Source organism: Gallinula chloropus (assembly GCF_964237585.1).
Source record: "Gallinula chloropus genome assembly, chromosome: 9".
Lineage (NCBI taxonomy): Eukaryota > Metazoa > Chordata > Aves > Gruiformes > Rallidae > Gallinula > Gallinula chloropus.
In genome coordinates, this window is record NC_140094.1 from 427,344 (window position 1) to 442,011 (window position 14,668).

General features: G+C 36.9%; 1 protein-coding gene across 1 annotated transcript in view; it reads right to left on the minus strand.

Moving 5' to 3' along the window:
* Window positions 1-14,668, minus strand: part of VPS13C (vacuolar protein sorting 13 homolog C) — a gene marked incomplete at its 3' end in the record, with an annotated part of 84,603 nt that overhangs the window by 1,865 nt on the left and 68,070 nt on the right. The window contains exons 70-84 of the mRNA XM_084267973.1: window positions 14,491-14,572; window positions 14,326-14,395; window positions 13,358-13,469; window positions 12,678-12,791; window positions 11,762-11,880; window positions 11,419-11,500; window positions 10,963-11,076; window positions 10,662-10,737; window positions 9,843-10,006; window positions 8,852-8,897; window positions 7,907-8,030; window positions 7,078-7,192; window positions 1,897-1,988; window positions 1,526-1,649; window positions 1,193-1,276 (exon numbers count right to left, since the gene is read on the minus strand). Of these exons, the coding sequence (XP_084124099.1) occupies window positions 1,193-1,276; window positions 1,526-1,649; window positions 1,897-1,988; window positions 7,078-7,192; window positions 7,907-8,030; window positions 8,852-8,897; window positions 9,843-10,006; window positions 10,662-10,737; window positions 10,963-11,076; window positions 11,419-11,500; window positions 11,762-11,880; window positions 12,678-12,791; window positions 13,358-13,469; window positions 14,326-14,395; window positions 14,491-14,572 (1,518 nt within the window). The remainder of the gene's footprint in view (window positions 1-1,192; window positions 1,277-1,525; window positions 1,650-1,896; window positions 1,989-7,077; window positions 7,193-7,906; window positions 8,031-8,851; window positions 8,898-9,842; window positions 10,007-10,661; window positions 10,738-10,962; window positions 11,077-11,418; window positions 11,501-11,761; window positions 11,881-12,677; window positions 12,792-13,357; window positions 13,470-14,325; window positions 14,396-14,490; window positions 14,573-14,668) is intronic.

A 14,668-nucleotide genomic window follows, 5' to 3' on the forward strand; every position in this document is an offset into this window, starting at 1 on the left:
TTGTAGTTCTGAACAGAAAACACTTATTTTCAGTGCATGCATACCAGAATGAACCCCAGGTAAAGGAACATGCAGTCAGGCAACAACAGAAGAATGCAGAATTAAACACAAAGCTGTACCCTTCTAGTGTGGCCTGCGTGTTTTGTACAGTGTTACAGCTTTGACTGTTACACTGAGATACAGACAAACTAAGAGGATTTCAATTAGTTAACCAAAACTATGATTTGGAACACATGCTGTAAGAAAAACCTTCAAGTTTCTTCTGTAGACAAGAGACCATAAAGAAATAATACACGCTCTTCCAGTACATTAAAATAAAGCACCTCAAAATGATAGAAGTTCTTTTCCTTCCCCATCTTACCCAAACTTTTAGAAGGCCGGATCAAAGTTAATAGAGGCAATTTTCCCCCTATTTTGATTCTAGCTACTGACTTGCCATTTATTTGAGCTATAATTTCAAGTCTGCTTCCAAGATGCTGCGGATGTAATTGGTTTCACTTTTGGTATCAGTGATAACTCCTCCTCTCTCATCACCTGACACAAAACTACAGTAAGACACACGGTTTCCTAGGTAATGGTTTCTAATGTTAAAGTACCTTGAAATTTACACAAAATTGTTAGTTCAGCTTATGTGACTTAACTACGAGACCCAACCACGCACAGAACAAAACTCCCAAAATACAACCTCTCCTGCATTAATACCAAACATACATTTTGAGGTAGATGGTAGAAAAACAGGTGTGGGGAAAATGGGAGGGGGAGAAATTGAAGTAAGCCTTTTCACATAAGGTACACTTAGTGCGTTAGTCCGGTGATCTTGAAATAATGAAGGGAGAGCAGAATTCTGAAGCATTATTGAATCTTGAACCTAGTGCTTTAGGTATTTGAATTGTTTTTCTTTAATGAGTTTATACACACACACACACACACACACACACAAAACATACAACTATACGACTTCAACCTTAAATTATTGTTGCATATGCTCTCTTGAACTCTTTGGACTCTCCTGCCTCATTTTTCTCCTGGTTCAACTCATTTTTCAACATGGTAAACTGTCCTCAGGCACAGCAGCCTGCTCTGTAACAGGTCACTGAACATTACCACCTTTTTTACATGCTGTGTTTCAAAACCTGTTTCACAATATCATAAGGAGAGAAGATGAAAGGAAAAAAAAACCACAAGAATATACCCTTGCTGTAGTTTCATCTGGAAGCTGAACTGTCTTGACACATTCATGACCTCTACTGTCTTTCCTTTGGAATATACTTTGATCCTGTTGCAAAGGGGAACAAAAATGAACTTCAGGTGATTGAGAAAACAAGAGTACAGAATCTTACATGTAACCATCTTAAGTGTCCACTTCAGATTAAATTTCAATATGGCCTCTGTCCAACCCAATTCGTATTTGCAAGAAATCTTAAGTAAATCCTGTCACATAGTCCATGGTTAGAACCACAATTAAATTAAGAAACCGTTAGGACATTTAGTGTGAGTAAAAAAAAAGTTCACTTGCTTTTCTTACCAAAACAGTCAATTTTAAAATATTTGCTTCAAAGGAGGGACAGCACATAAAGTCTTCAAATAAGTAGTCCCACTCTGTTGTTAAATGGCCTAAGATCTCCACTTCTTTTACATATATCACTCTCCTGTTAAGAAGAAAAAAAGTTAATACTCAAGTTCTCCCTTGGACTAGAACTCTGCCAGAAAAGCAAAACAAAATGAAGAAGAGGCATTTATTTGAGAAGGCGTGGATTAAAAAAAAGAAAGAAAAAAGAATAAAAATGGCTAAGGAAAGTGCAAATGCAGAAAACAGCAATCAGTTCAGTCAGACAGATGTCTAATCCCCAAGTTGAAACCAAGACAAGGCCTTAGAAATTCCTCAAAACTTCATACCTATTGGTAACGAGAAGGTTTGCTCTTCTCCCTCTTTGAAGTGCACAGTGGTATTGGTAGCTCTCGTTTTCCAGTTTTCTGATGTGCAATTTCTGAAACAGAAATAGGAAATAAATTTGGGGCTGTAAATAGAAAACCGAAAGTTGTGTTTTTCAATTCAGAAGGCTTTTTAAAAGTTACCTCATTGAACTGGTTCTGTAAAGGACTGGACTGCCTCTCTGTGTTCTCACTTATGAAGCTGAGTCACTCAAAGATCTGACCTGTTCCACTCAAAAGGTGGAACATGCACAATAATTAGCACAGAAACAGATTGTTTCTGTGCTAATTATTGTTTAGTAATATTTCTTCCACTACACCCCATGCTGCAGACTTGAATTGTGAGTGAAAATCATGCTCGGTACCTTTAAAGGCAGCAGCACATGACCCAGACCCTTAGAAATTCGCTATCACATTAGAAAAACTCAGCGCAGCTCAAGGTTAGACTCCTGAAGTGTAGAATGGACATACCTATTCAACACCCAAAATAAAAAGCTATATTAAAGTGTGCATCAAGTTATTCATCGTGTTTCTATTAGACAAATACAGTTCAAGTGATAAGACTATGAATACAGAGATTTTAAAAAGTTTTGAAATAAACTTCTAAATTGTTTACTCTTTTTTTTTCAGTTCTTGATTATTTTTTTTATTACATATTTTTCAGATTTTCTATTTTGTACATGCTTTTGAACTGAAGCACATTTTCTAGAGCGTATCACCAGGTTTACAGTATTCCATCAACTCCCAAGAACACCATGAAAGACCATCTCACAGTCTCAATCCATTTTTCTCAAGTTGTTTCTGACAAATTGTTGAGAGCAAATTAAGGAGGGAGCACTAATAATTAAGTATGGTTTTAGTTATTCAGTGTAAAGATACATTTCTGTCTGTATTATTTCCAAAGCTGGATCTAGAAGACTGATAAGATGGCAACAGAACCTAAACTTGATGCCACATTTATCCATCTACAACCAACCATACGGGCTAAGAACTCTACGGAGCTTAAGCAACCAAAATGGAATAATCTTCCATTAACTCAGATTACATCAGTATCAATTAAGACAGTCTTCAACATTTATTTTTATTTGCATTTTATTTTCACATATTTAAAAGGTCAAACATATTAAAGCATCATCATACATTGCAAAAAATTCCCCAAAATCCTTTAAGCTCAAAAAATGGATTAATATTCAAAAGCTTGAAATTGACAGCACAGTGTTTGCTCCCTAGTGATAGGACATTTTGAAAAAAGTTAATTCAGTGTTTTCCAGCAACCAAAAATATAGGGTCCAAATCCTTTATAAAAATTATCAGTTTCTGACCATCTTCACAATTTCTGAAGCTATTAAACATACATGAAAGGAAGAAAAATGCCAGAAAGCCTGCTTATCTCAAAGTCTCTTCCAAACATCAGAAGAAAGATGGCAGCATAGTACTAAAATCAAAATATGATCTCATATTTTATACCTGCATCATAGCTATTTTAAGAACAAGTGAAAACTAAAGTAGCACCAATACCAGTACCATTTAAGAGTGCTATTCAAAAGCTGAACCCCATATTCTGAACCCTTCTGTGGGCTATGCAGAACCGAGACACGCCGCATTTCAAAACAGATTTATTCACGAGCATGTTCCTCTATTTCAAGTCAACGCTTTGGAGAGAGAGCCTGTTTCTCATAACTGCAGAAGCAATCCCAACAGTATTTGTAGCTTTTTCCTTGCAGTGTGTTACTGATGCCAGAGCTCCCCCTGAGCTCCGTGCCCAAGAGATGCAGCATTTCTCAGAGCTACTCGCAATACGCCCGACAGACGCCCGCACGGCAGTGGCTTTATGTAACAAGAGGGTTGCACTTGATGCAAATTATCTGCACAGTCTTAAAATGCAGGCATCTTTGTCAACAGCTTTTATTTTTCTGAGAATACTGGAGCACTTCAAAGAACTTCAACCCATTCTTATTTTACATGGAAATGAAAGAACCAGTGCAAATTTACACAGCAGAGCAGCGACCAGAAATAGAATCTGCAGTTGCTCCAAGCCTAGCGTAGTACTCTGTCTCACCACCGTGTCTCAATTATTCATGGAGTGGTTTGCATTCTTGATAAAGCTCCATGCTTTAACCAGGAAATGAAATAAAGTAACAGCCACAGAGACTGAATAATGTATGAGCTGCATCAAGTCAAACGTTAAGCGCTGGGGTTAGCAGACCACCTCCTCACCAGAGCAGGCAGCAATACCTGCATATGGAAAGACTAACAAAGCCAAAGGCATTCCTTATCAGTGACAGCAAATCCCATCAACTATAAACACTCATACAAAGGTTAAAACTCATGACAACTTATTCCTTGGAAAAGAATTCTCCTGGAGTTACCTTATTTGTCCTATGATTTCTCCAGTTATATGTGCAGTGCATTTATGTTCAACCAAACTCATCCTGTACTAAGCCTCATTGCATGAGCTACGGACATCACCTGCAAGATATCAAATCTGACTCTCCAGGTTTGGAATTGACTGAGCCTGTCCCCGTACAGCCCAAAGACATCAGCCCAGCACTTCCACAAAAATGCACTGCATAAACAAGTTCACCCAAGTGAACTGATCTATTCTGTCTGGCTACGTCCTGCACACATAAAAAGTGGAAAAGAGAACCTTGTCTCAAGACCTGCATATATGCTTCTCCTCAGCTGAGCTCCAAGGTTTGCCAATATCTGTATTTCACATACCAGTGAGTATTTAATTGAAACTTTCTTTTTTCCTAATCACTGGATAGTACTGAGACAGCCATTTCCTCCTGGTAACCTCAAAATGTTTCAGCCTTGTAAGCCTATATTCATTTTAAGGGACATACATATTAGAAGTAGTTAAAATTGATTAGAGGTTGGGGATTCTGGTTAAACTATTGTTAATGCTGGGTCAAAATTGGATTGAAAAAATCAACAGCACTAATACCTGTAAGTTGAGTTATTTACACATGTCTGCAAAACTGACTCATCTTCCTTGTTAAATGTCCTGTATCCCGTAAATACTGCTTATAGTTTACAGTAGAAAACAAAATCTTCACACCACTAACCTCTAGCACAATAACCAAAACCAGTTAGTTAAACAAGAATCCCTTCAACGCAGAACCAAAAATCCTGTACTCAATTGACTGACTTCTGACTGTATTTAGTGACTTACAGAGGATGCATAATATCATCCAGCCTTGTGTGAGTTGTATTACCTTTTCCTTTCTTAGAAACAGAAAAAACATACTGCAAAAAACAACATGAAATGAAGAAATTTTGTTTGCTTAGCATATTACAAGTTACTTCATTTCACTTAGTAAATTAGAAATTTACTGGATTTTTCCGAAAGTATTTTAAATTTTGTAAGCTGAATACTGACCACTGAATTATAGAAACACATTAGCAGCAGAGAGATGCCTCTGCTCCACATTCTTTTCATGTATGACAAGGAATTTGCTCTGAAAACAGCTTGGTAAGCTTGGCTTGTTAATTTACAAAGCATCATATTAGAAATTAAATTTCTGACAAATTAATTTAGGGTTTTTTTTTAATATATCTCTGAATTTTAATAGCTGAAAATGTACATGCATGTATGTTAAATAGCAAAGCCCCAGAAGATTCTGTGAATGAAACCAGAGTCGATGGAGCTAGCTATATTCTTTAATTGATAAAATGTCTTAAAGAAGTAGGAGTAGAAGTAACTTGAAGGGATAGTATAAATGCAGCAGATGTATAAATGACTGGCCTACAGCACACTACAGAAACCAGAAATACAAGTTTTCTCAGCATTTATATGGAAACGGTATTTCTGTATCATGAAATCATAAGCATTTCCACAGAAGAAAATTCTGTTCAACACCACTATTTCAAATTTTGCACAAATACCAAAATGTTGCTTTCTCCCTTCACCCACTGCCTTCACTTTAAGAAAACACCAATAACTAACAAACCCCTTCATGACTTGGTTTTTCATAGTGCCTTCTATAGCTGTCATTCATAAGGAGCTAAGCATCCTTAGGAAAACAAATATAGAGGAAAATACCCTCCCTGTCTCTCCTACCTTACTCCTCTAATCTTACCAAAGATGGTTATTCAAGTAATTTGGGTTTTAGCCTGGATAACATGAAGCATTGTTTTATTCAGCTCCTACACAGGAAAAGGTACAAACGAAAGGGAGAGGACACGTTAAACGCAATTGTGCCCTTAACCTAACTACTTAAGGCAGATAAAAGACCATGACAGAAATAGAGAAGAAATAAGGAAAATGTTTACTCCGTTATTCCAACTCTTGCTGCGTGTGCCAGGAGAGAAAGAGAAAGAAGAGAAACATTAGAAATAGAACATGAAATGAAGTTTAAAAGACTATTTAGAAGGCAATAGCAAATACTCTAGTTTTGGTCTTAAAAGTGTTCACGTAGACAGCGATTTCACTCTAATGTAGCAGTAACAAAGTAAGTGTTTTAAATTAAGTTTTTAGATCGTGAAGGCAGAAATGCAAATTAACTGGATCCTGGTTATCTAGGACTTCAAAAAAATCTGTTATTCATCCTTTATGTTAGCCATATCCAGATGTAGAAGCAGGCTAAAAGTCTCAAGGACACCTGCAGCTGTAATACACTGCAAGGAGATACCAAAAGGTGGCATTTTGATAACTCATGCAGCATTTTCTACTGCTGATTAAACACACATAAAAAAAGGAATTTCAGTTGTTGCATGTGACAAGCCACTCAAGTTCTATTCTGCCTATTTAGAAGTTGCTTACTTGGTAAACCATCCACAGCTTTGTTATTTAGCAAAACATTATAACTGAGTACCAAAGTTATTTTCTTGCTTCCACATATTCAAATCTTATTCCTACTAATCCTTAATCCTACTGCCTCCTTTCAGAACACGAGATGAGCAACTACAGAACATAAAATGCAGAGTGTCATTTAACAGTCACACTGCAGTTTGCCTGTTACATTCAGCTTGCCATAAGCACTGGGTCTCCTCTGCTGTACAGGCTTGCCTTCTAAAACAGGCTGGGGCAAATTACTACTACAGGTAACCACCAGAAATCCCCAGCAACTTTTTTGTAATGTAGCCCTTTATGGAATACTGTTGGCTTGAGAATTTTAACTGCATTTCCAGTGTAATTCATACCTCAAATAAATCATAACCCTCAGCTTCCACCCTGTCGTACGGCCGGATGATGCCATCTTCACGGATGAAGCGTGGAGGACGGAGATTAGATACTTCTTCAGTGGATTCTGCCACCCTGCCATAGAGTGTGGAATACTATTTAGTAAGATTACTACAGTTCTGAGTTTCACCCATAGACCTTTTAGAAGTCACTGTTTGACTTGCCACCTGTCCCACTTACCCTTCCTGGGCACCCACAAATGTAATTAGAAAAGACATACTGCTAGTGATAAATCAGTAAGTAGCATCGGCCAATGAGATACCTCCAGAACAACTTAAAGTTTACTCCCAACCATGCATAATTTACTACAGGTCCTCTTGTTTAACAGCACACTTCCCAAAGGTCCCCGTAAAACACAAGCAGACCCAGATGTGCACTGCTAACAGCATTTCAAACCAGCAAGTCTTTTTCCAAAACTTTCAGAGGTCTGCTTTTTACAGTAAGTTTTAATTACACTGAGATATTTGTATTCAGCAGTACAGAAACCTACCTCAAAATAAAATTTTCATGTGATCTTTTAATGCTTTCTGATCAGGGGAGAGAGTGGAAAAAAGAAAATGGACTAGTCATCATCTACCTGAAACACAATGCTGAGACATAATCTGAAGCAGCAATTTCCAGAAACCACCAGAGAAGACATTCATTACAGGCGACTGTCTGACTCTCAACCCCCTATATCCTAGTGCATGTTGTATTTATCACCAATAATTATCTGTCACCGCTGAGCCACTTTACCACCTTGTATCCAGTGTAGAGAGAATACTTCAGCACTTCCTCTTGCCATTTTACCTTTGAATTCCCTGGAAGGTACTGCTTGCCATATCCACGATGCCACCTGTAGGGCGAGCTACCACTCCTACAAGGCCCTTCCCAATTCCTTTAAAGAATCCAGCTGCACCTTCTTTCTTAGCCCCTTTAAAAGAAAAGGAACAGAAAAAGAGAGTTTTTGTGACCTAGCTGAAGACAGTAACCACAGAATTAAACCATTATTGCTTGAGGCTGCACTAGAACTGTTTTGTAGTGGAAAGAACACACAGTAATTGATTAGATATGCTCCACTTCCAAAAAGGTTTTCCTTAAAAGCTGCACACTGCTTGCTTATTAACTATTACTATCTCAAAAGTTGAAGTTTCTAGTGATATCTGTGAAAGAGCCAAGATAGTGTTCAATAGGAAGGACTGTGTGTTCATCCACCAATAAGGAAAGGACTACATCTCAAAGTATAAAACCAATAACCCACAAAACACAACAGAATAAGAATTCCCAATGCTTAAATCCCATTGAAAGGAATTTTAATAAGAAGCATCTAATACTGAATTTTTTCATCATCTAGCATGCTGACAAAGTGACAACCTTCACAAAAAACCAAACAAAACTGATCCCAAGCATAAAACAAAATTTGGTTTTTTAAGATTTCTCCAACCTTTGAGGTCCCCAAAATATTTCAATTGGTGCTTTTTTTTTTTTTAAGTATCTTTATTCTGACTTCATACAACACATTGAGTTCTACAGGTGACCTAACACATCAAAGACAACTGTTCCTCAACTCACTTAAAGGCTGAAAAGGTCGCAAGTCAATAACAGGTATAAATTTGAGTAAATCATCATATAAGGTCACATTTAAATTAGAAATATAGTCATATTACACCTTAGTATCACCACAATTTCTAAAGACTAACAGGTACATTGCAAAGTATTAGGAAACCATTTAAGCAGCGGAGTCTTAGGACTTACCTTCCACAGGTTTAGTGATTATGCCCGTCACACCTCCAACAACACCCTAAAACAAAGATTGATGTTAGCTTAGTGATATTACAACAGAAGAACAAAATTCCAATGAGGTAACTTCCCAATTTTCAAAAAACAGTATGGCAAAAAATTCTACGGTGTTTATTACTTATGATTACATAGAAATGAGTTGACTTTTTATTTTGAATGGACAGTGAAGGGTAGATTTGTTAGAAGATTTAATTTGCATTCAGATACTACAGCTCAGAAGTTGTTTACATGGAGTTTGTCTCATTTTAATTACAAATAGATGTGCTCTTCAGCAGCCAGAAAAGGCTGCTGATTTCAATTATAAAAAAAATACAGGGGTTGCGCAGCTCGTAGTTCAGAAAAATCCCTCCAGCCTAACACAGGTACCTACACTTACACACATTCTACCTGCTTTATGTGCACATTCTTTTAAGTCAAGAAAACCTAGCATAGAAAGGCACTTCTGCTATGCAGCACATGCCCAGAGCTCCTAGTTCACAGCCAACTGACTTTTAACAATCGAATTAGCTGAAAGGCAAAATAAGGGCACAGTTATATTAAGATTACACATTTGTTGAACATGAGTAACTGTTTATACATAAACCACAGTAGAAACTGGTGTTACTTCCAACACTTTTCCTTTCTGATACCTTATACCTTCAATTCCTCAAGCTGGCCAAAAACACGACCTCCAACATTAAAGCTGGTACATTATACCAAGACTCCTACAAGCCAACTGCTTGTTGTCTCTTCTGTTTAAGTCCATGAATTGGTAAAAATGACATCATCAAACTTGCTTGCATGCATTTTTTAAGCATGGATTAAGGATTGGCACATTGACAAAATCACAGAACGTTGCAAGTTAGAAGGGACCTCAGAAGATGATCTAGTCCAACCCCCTGGCAGAGCAGGATCACCTAGACTAAATCACTGAGAACGCGTTACACTCTCAACTTGAGCTTCATACCCGTAACAAGCCTTTTCCTCCTTTCGCCAGGCTGTCACCAAAGTCTTTCGGCTGCCGACCCATTTCCTCTCTCCGTTTCTGCTGAAATTCTTTATCCATTGTAATAGCAGCCAAACCTTTCCCAACAGAGCCAGTGATCCTAGACACCACCCCTGCTGCACCACCTGATGGAACGGGGCAGAAAGCAAAAATTACTCATCTTTCACAATTTAACAGCAGACAAGCCACAAGCAGTCAGAGAGTTCATAGCAATTTCCCTCGATACTCAATTTAGACGTTAGAAATTTACAGAGCTTGACTGCCACACATTGTCCATGAGAATACTCCAGAACATGGTCTGAAATCAACAAATACAGCAGAAAATAACTCTTAAATCGCTTCAGTACATGTCATAGAGCATACTGGATGGAATCGTGTTTTCTCAAGTTACTCTAACACATAGCTACATAAGAATCTAAGGTAACTGTAACAGCAACCTCTCCTATGATCACTTCTCAGGCTTCTCCAGGCATTTTAGGACCACTGGAATTATTTTTCTTAATTGTCCACGTGTTGTTACAAATTCAGCTGTGAACACAATGTTTCTCAGTTTGCTCATTCAGTCTACAAAACAGGTATTTACTTAGGTACAAGAAAGTTAGGTATGAATGATCTGTATCCCAAATACTGGCAAGAGTATCCAATAAACTTAGACACTAGTCAAAAAATTACCACAGAGATGCTTTAAAATAACTGTCCCTAGAAAATAATAAAAAGAAAATCTAAATGAAATCCATAAGCTAACCTAGTTTATCAAAGCAGCAACGAAGTGATACATACCCACTGTGTGCCCAAGAAGACTCTTAACACCAATTACAAAGCCTTCAGCAAATTCTTCAGGTCCCTGAACAGCACCCTTAAAAAAAACCCAAAAAACAAGCTTAATATGAAAAGCAGAAAAAGCCGAAATGTATGTCCCTTTCAAGAAAAACTGATGATTCCTTTACACTGATCAAAGTCAGTCCTTCTGAATATGTTAAAACTAACAAAATAATTACTACTAGCTTCATGGTGGAAAATACAGTGACTACAAAACTGTGGCCCTACTAATACGAGCAGTTGAAGAATCAGAAAGTTGTACCTGGAATGGCTCGTAGAAGAACGCTTCAACTCCCTCAGACAAGCCTCTGATTAAGCCAAATGGATTTCCAAGAACATCTAACCCAAGTACGAGAACATACATCTGTTTCAGGAGCTAAACAATGAGGGGGGAAGAAAAGCAAAAACAAGAGCAGTGTTACCAGCTGCTGCTACACATAGCTTCATGTTAGAAGCCAAGGCAGGAGTGAACCAAAAAATTTGACCTAAGTACTGCAACACTCACCTAAGCAAAACGAAGACAGGCTTAGACAAAAGCCGCAGTGTATGGATGGATAACTGTTACAGTACCTCAGCAAAGAAAAATCTAAAGCCAGCAGAAGCAATTGCCTAAAGTTCTTAAACACATTTTCAGGACAGACTTGTATTTAAATTTTTTTTAATGTGCCACACCAGCTTCCTATGTCAGTACCACAAGGTAAAAAAGTTAGTAGCTTACCTGTTCACTATAATGTCTAACAACTCTCTTCATCAGTTGGTCTCTCTTGTAGAACTGATACTTAATTTCAAAGAAAGCAAGTCTGAAAGACATTTAACCACATGTTACAGATACTCATCCTCCTCCTAATTAGTTCTCTTTTTCTCCTTCAGATAATGCCGATGCCCTATTCTCTTAAAAAAGATCCCAAACCCCACCTCCCTGCCATTCCTCCCTTTCCCCAAAGGCTGTGGACATTTATACTAGTCAAAGTATAACCATGGAACCAACTATTAAATGTACAGTAGCTTTATTAAAAATATTTTTTAGGATATGAAATTTTAAAAAAGTTTTATTAGCTTACTTGAAGATGAGATCATCCACATCTGTTAGAGTAGCTCCAATACTTTTCAACAGCAAGTTCAGAGAATGGATGGCTATTGTTTCTTCACCACCAGAAGCCAGAGAGAGACTCAAATGCAACTGCCAAGAAAGAATTAGTAAAACAAGACAAATAAAGACAAGAGAGACACACACCAGACAGGGTGCATGGTACATGTGCAAACAAACCAGTGGTGAAACACTGGTAAGTGTATTTTTATTCATGGGGGCAGGGAAATGTACAAGTTCAACAATCATCCTAGAACTCATACCAGTAGTACCTTGATAAGGTATCTTGTTATTTATATTTCCATACAGACAAGTGTCAAATGACACTACAAGTTTAACTTTTATTATGCTGACATGTGCAGGTTTCTGTATAAACAATGAGAGAAATAGCTTGTTAAATAGGTGCATCTTAATCCCTAGCACAAGTTCAATTTTAGGATTTCCACTTGACTTAACCTGTGGATATTTTTGCACAGTTACTCTTTTGGGGAAACGCATGAACTTTAGAGAACTGTTGTTGACATTGTAAAATGGGACTCTTTAGCATCAACAGCACATTTAATTTTGCATTGGATACTTGAAAAGAAGTTTCCTTTTCCCTTGTTCATCACCCTAACAGTTTTCTGTTACAATTCATCATACATTACTTGGATACCTTCAGGCTTTCCTCATTATTATACTCATTGACTCCGTACTTAGCAGTGGTTACGTGTCTGTAGTCATGAGCAAAAAAGTTTTCCAACAAAGTGTTAAGTTCTACAGAACATTAGGAAGATTGTATCAAGATCTCAATTACCCAGAAGGTTGATCTCAGGATGTATTCACTATAAGGAATTAAAAGACCATAAATATCAAGTGGTTTATTAACCAAAATTATCTCTATTACATACCTTAATTGGAGAAATATGGAAATGCTCAAAGAAGCTCAGCACTGACAGGTCTGTTAAGGAAGACTCCATTAGCTCAGTGTTAAGTGCATCTACATCTTGCTGAATTAGTTTAGACTGGTTTTGTTAAAAAAATACAGAAAAAACAAAATAGAAGAGATGTTTATCTCATCAACACATAACCCAGCATTATTAAATACATGTAGCAAAATTAACACTGTTCTACCTAAACATAAACATACACATAAATAAACAGAAAAAAAAATCATAACCACATGTACTGAAACCATGAATTAAATAGCCAACACCTCCAAAACTGGAAACAGACTAATTATTTTTCTATACCAGAATATAACCTTATGAATTCTTTTCTTTACACCACAATTTTTAAAAATGGAAAAAAATCTGACAAATAAAAAAATCCCTGCATAGAAAACAACCAACCAACCTTCCAACAAAAGAAATGATACAAATAAACCACAACAATTTCTGGGTGACTTTTCCATTTATGCTGTATCACTTGATAGTCCTTCAAATTCCTCTGACACTTAAGTTATCACTTCTAAATTAATTTAGAAATATTAGTAAAATAACTAACTTCCTGAGGTTCTTTGCATTTTTGCAAGAATCACAACACTGTCACTACAAAGACTGTTCTGTCAAAAATCAGTTTCAGATGTTACCCGTTGTCTCTCAGCTTCTGGGTCTGTAGACGGAGTAAAAAGTTCATTAAGTGCTCCTAAAAATCCTTGGTCAATTTTCAGTGCCATTTCCTGGATAAGAACCATGAAATACCTAAAATGGGAAAAACAAACAGGGTATACTTGGAGAAGTTTAAATGAAATATTACACACTTACATTATGTAATTGAAGTTTTTAATGCAATGTTGCATATTAAGACTTACAATCTAATACTAGCACCAACTGTGTATTTATAGCCAGAAGGGCTTACCAGCCTCACAAAGCTATACTTTAACTGTAGATTATTCATATTTTAGAACTTTCAAAATTTACCTAAAAATTTACCTTAAAATATTAACCATCAAACTTGACATATTGACATTATGACTCTATGTGCTCCATGGACAGCATCGCCTACACAGCTGATTATTTTCCTCTCATTCATCTGCCTCTCTTCAAAAGTAATGTAACTAAGTATTTTCTTAAAATACACCATCTTCAAATATTATTTCTGCACTAGTTGGGTACAGATACATACAAAGCCATCAGTATAACATTTATGTCTCCCTTCTACAAAAAACTCAAGAGACCGACATAACTAAAGAACATACATTTCACAACAGACCACACAGTATTGGGCTGACATGAGAGACTGTATGAGCTGTGTGCTGTCAGAGCACCAAATAAACCCAGCACTGGAGAGCAAAGAGTCAGACATGCAACTGATAGTGTATTACAAGAGGGAAACAATTCTGACCACTAAAGAATTTGCACAACAGTCCCTTCATATGATCAGTCCTTACTTCCTAAAAGTAAGTTTCTTTTACAATGTTGGGTTTTCACTGGAGACATTAAACTCACTCCAAAGTCATGAGTTGTTTAGACAGGAGAATGTGAAACTGAAAACAAGGTCCAGTTCTAAAACACACTGCATCTTTCACATTGTATTACAACACACTGTTAAACTCACTTGAATTGCAGTACTGTGCTGTATTCATTGAATCTAGTGATGATACTGATGTCAATGAAAGGCTTTGGTTCTAAATAGAAAGAAAAAGCATATGTAAAAAATAATTTGCCAGGTTACTAACTTTCAAGGCTGACTGATCTGATACTGATAAAAGCTTTCTCTTACCTGAATCCAAAGCAATTGACTTGGGAGGGGGTACAGGGTGAAATACAACAGGAAACATCGATCCTGGTAATTGATTATCAACCTGAAAAATAATTGCATAATTACAGGTATATTAATGACATAATAGCCAAAGAGCATTTCCACTTTAAAAGGTTTGAGAAACTGTTTATAGATTGTG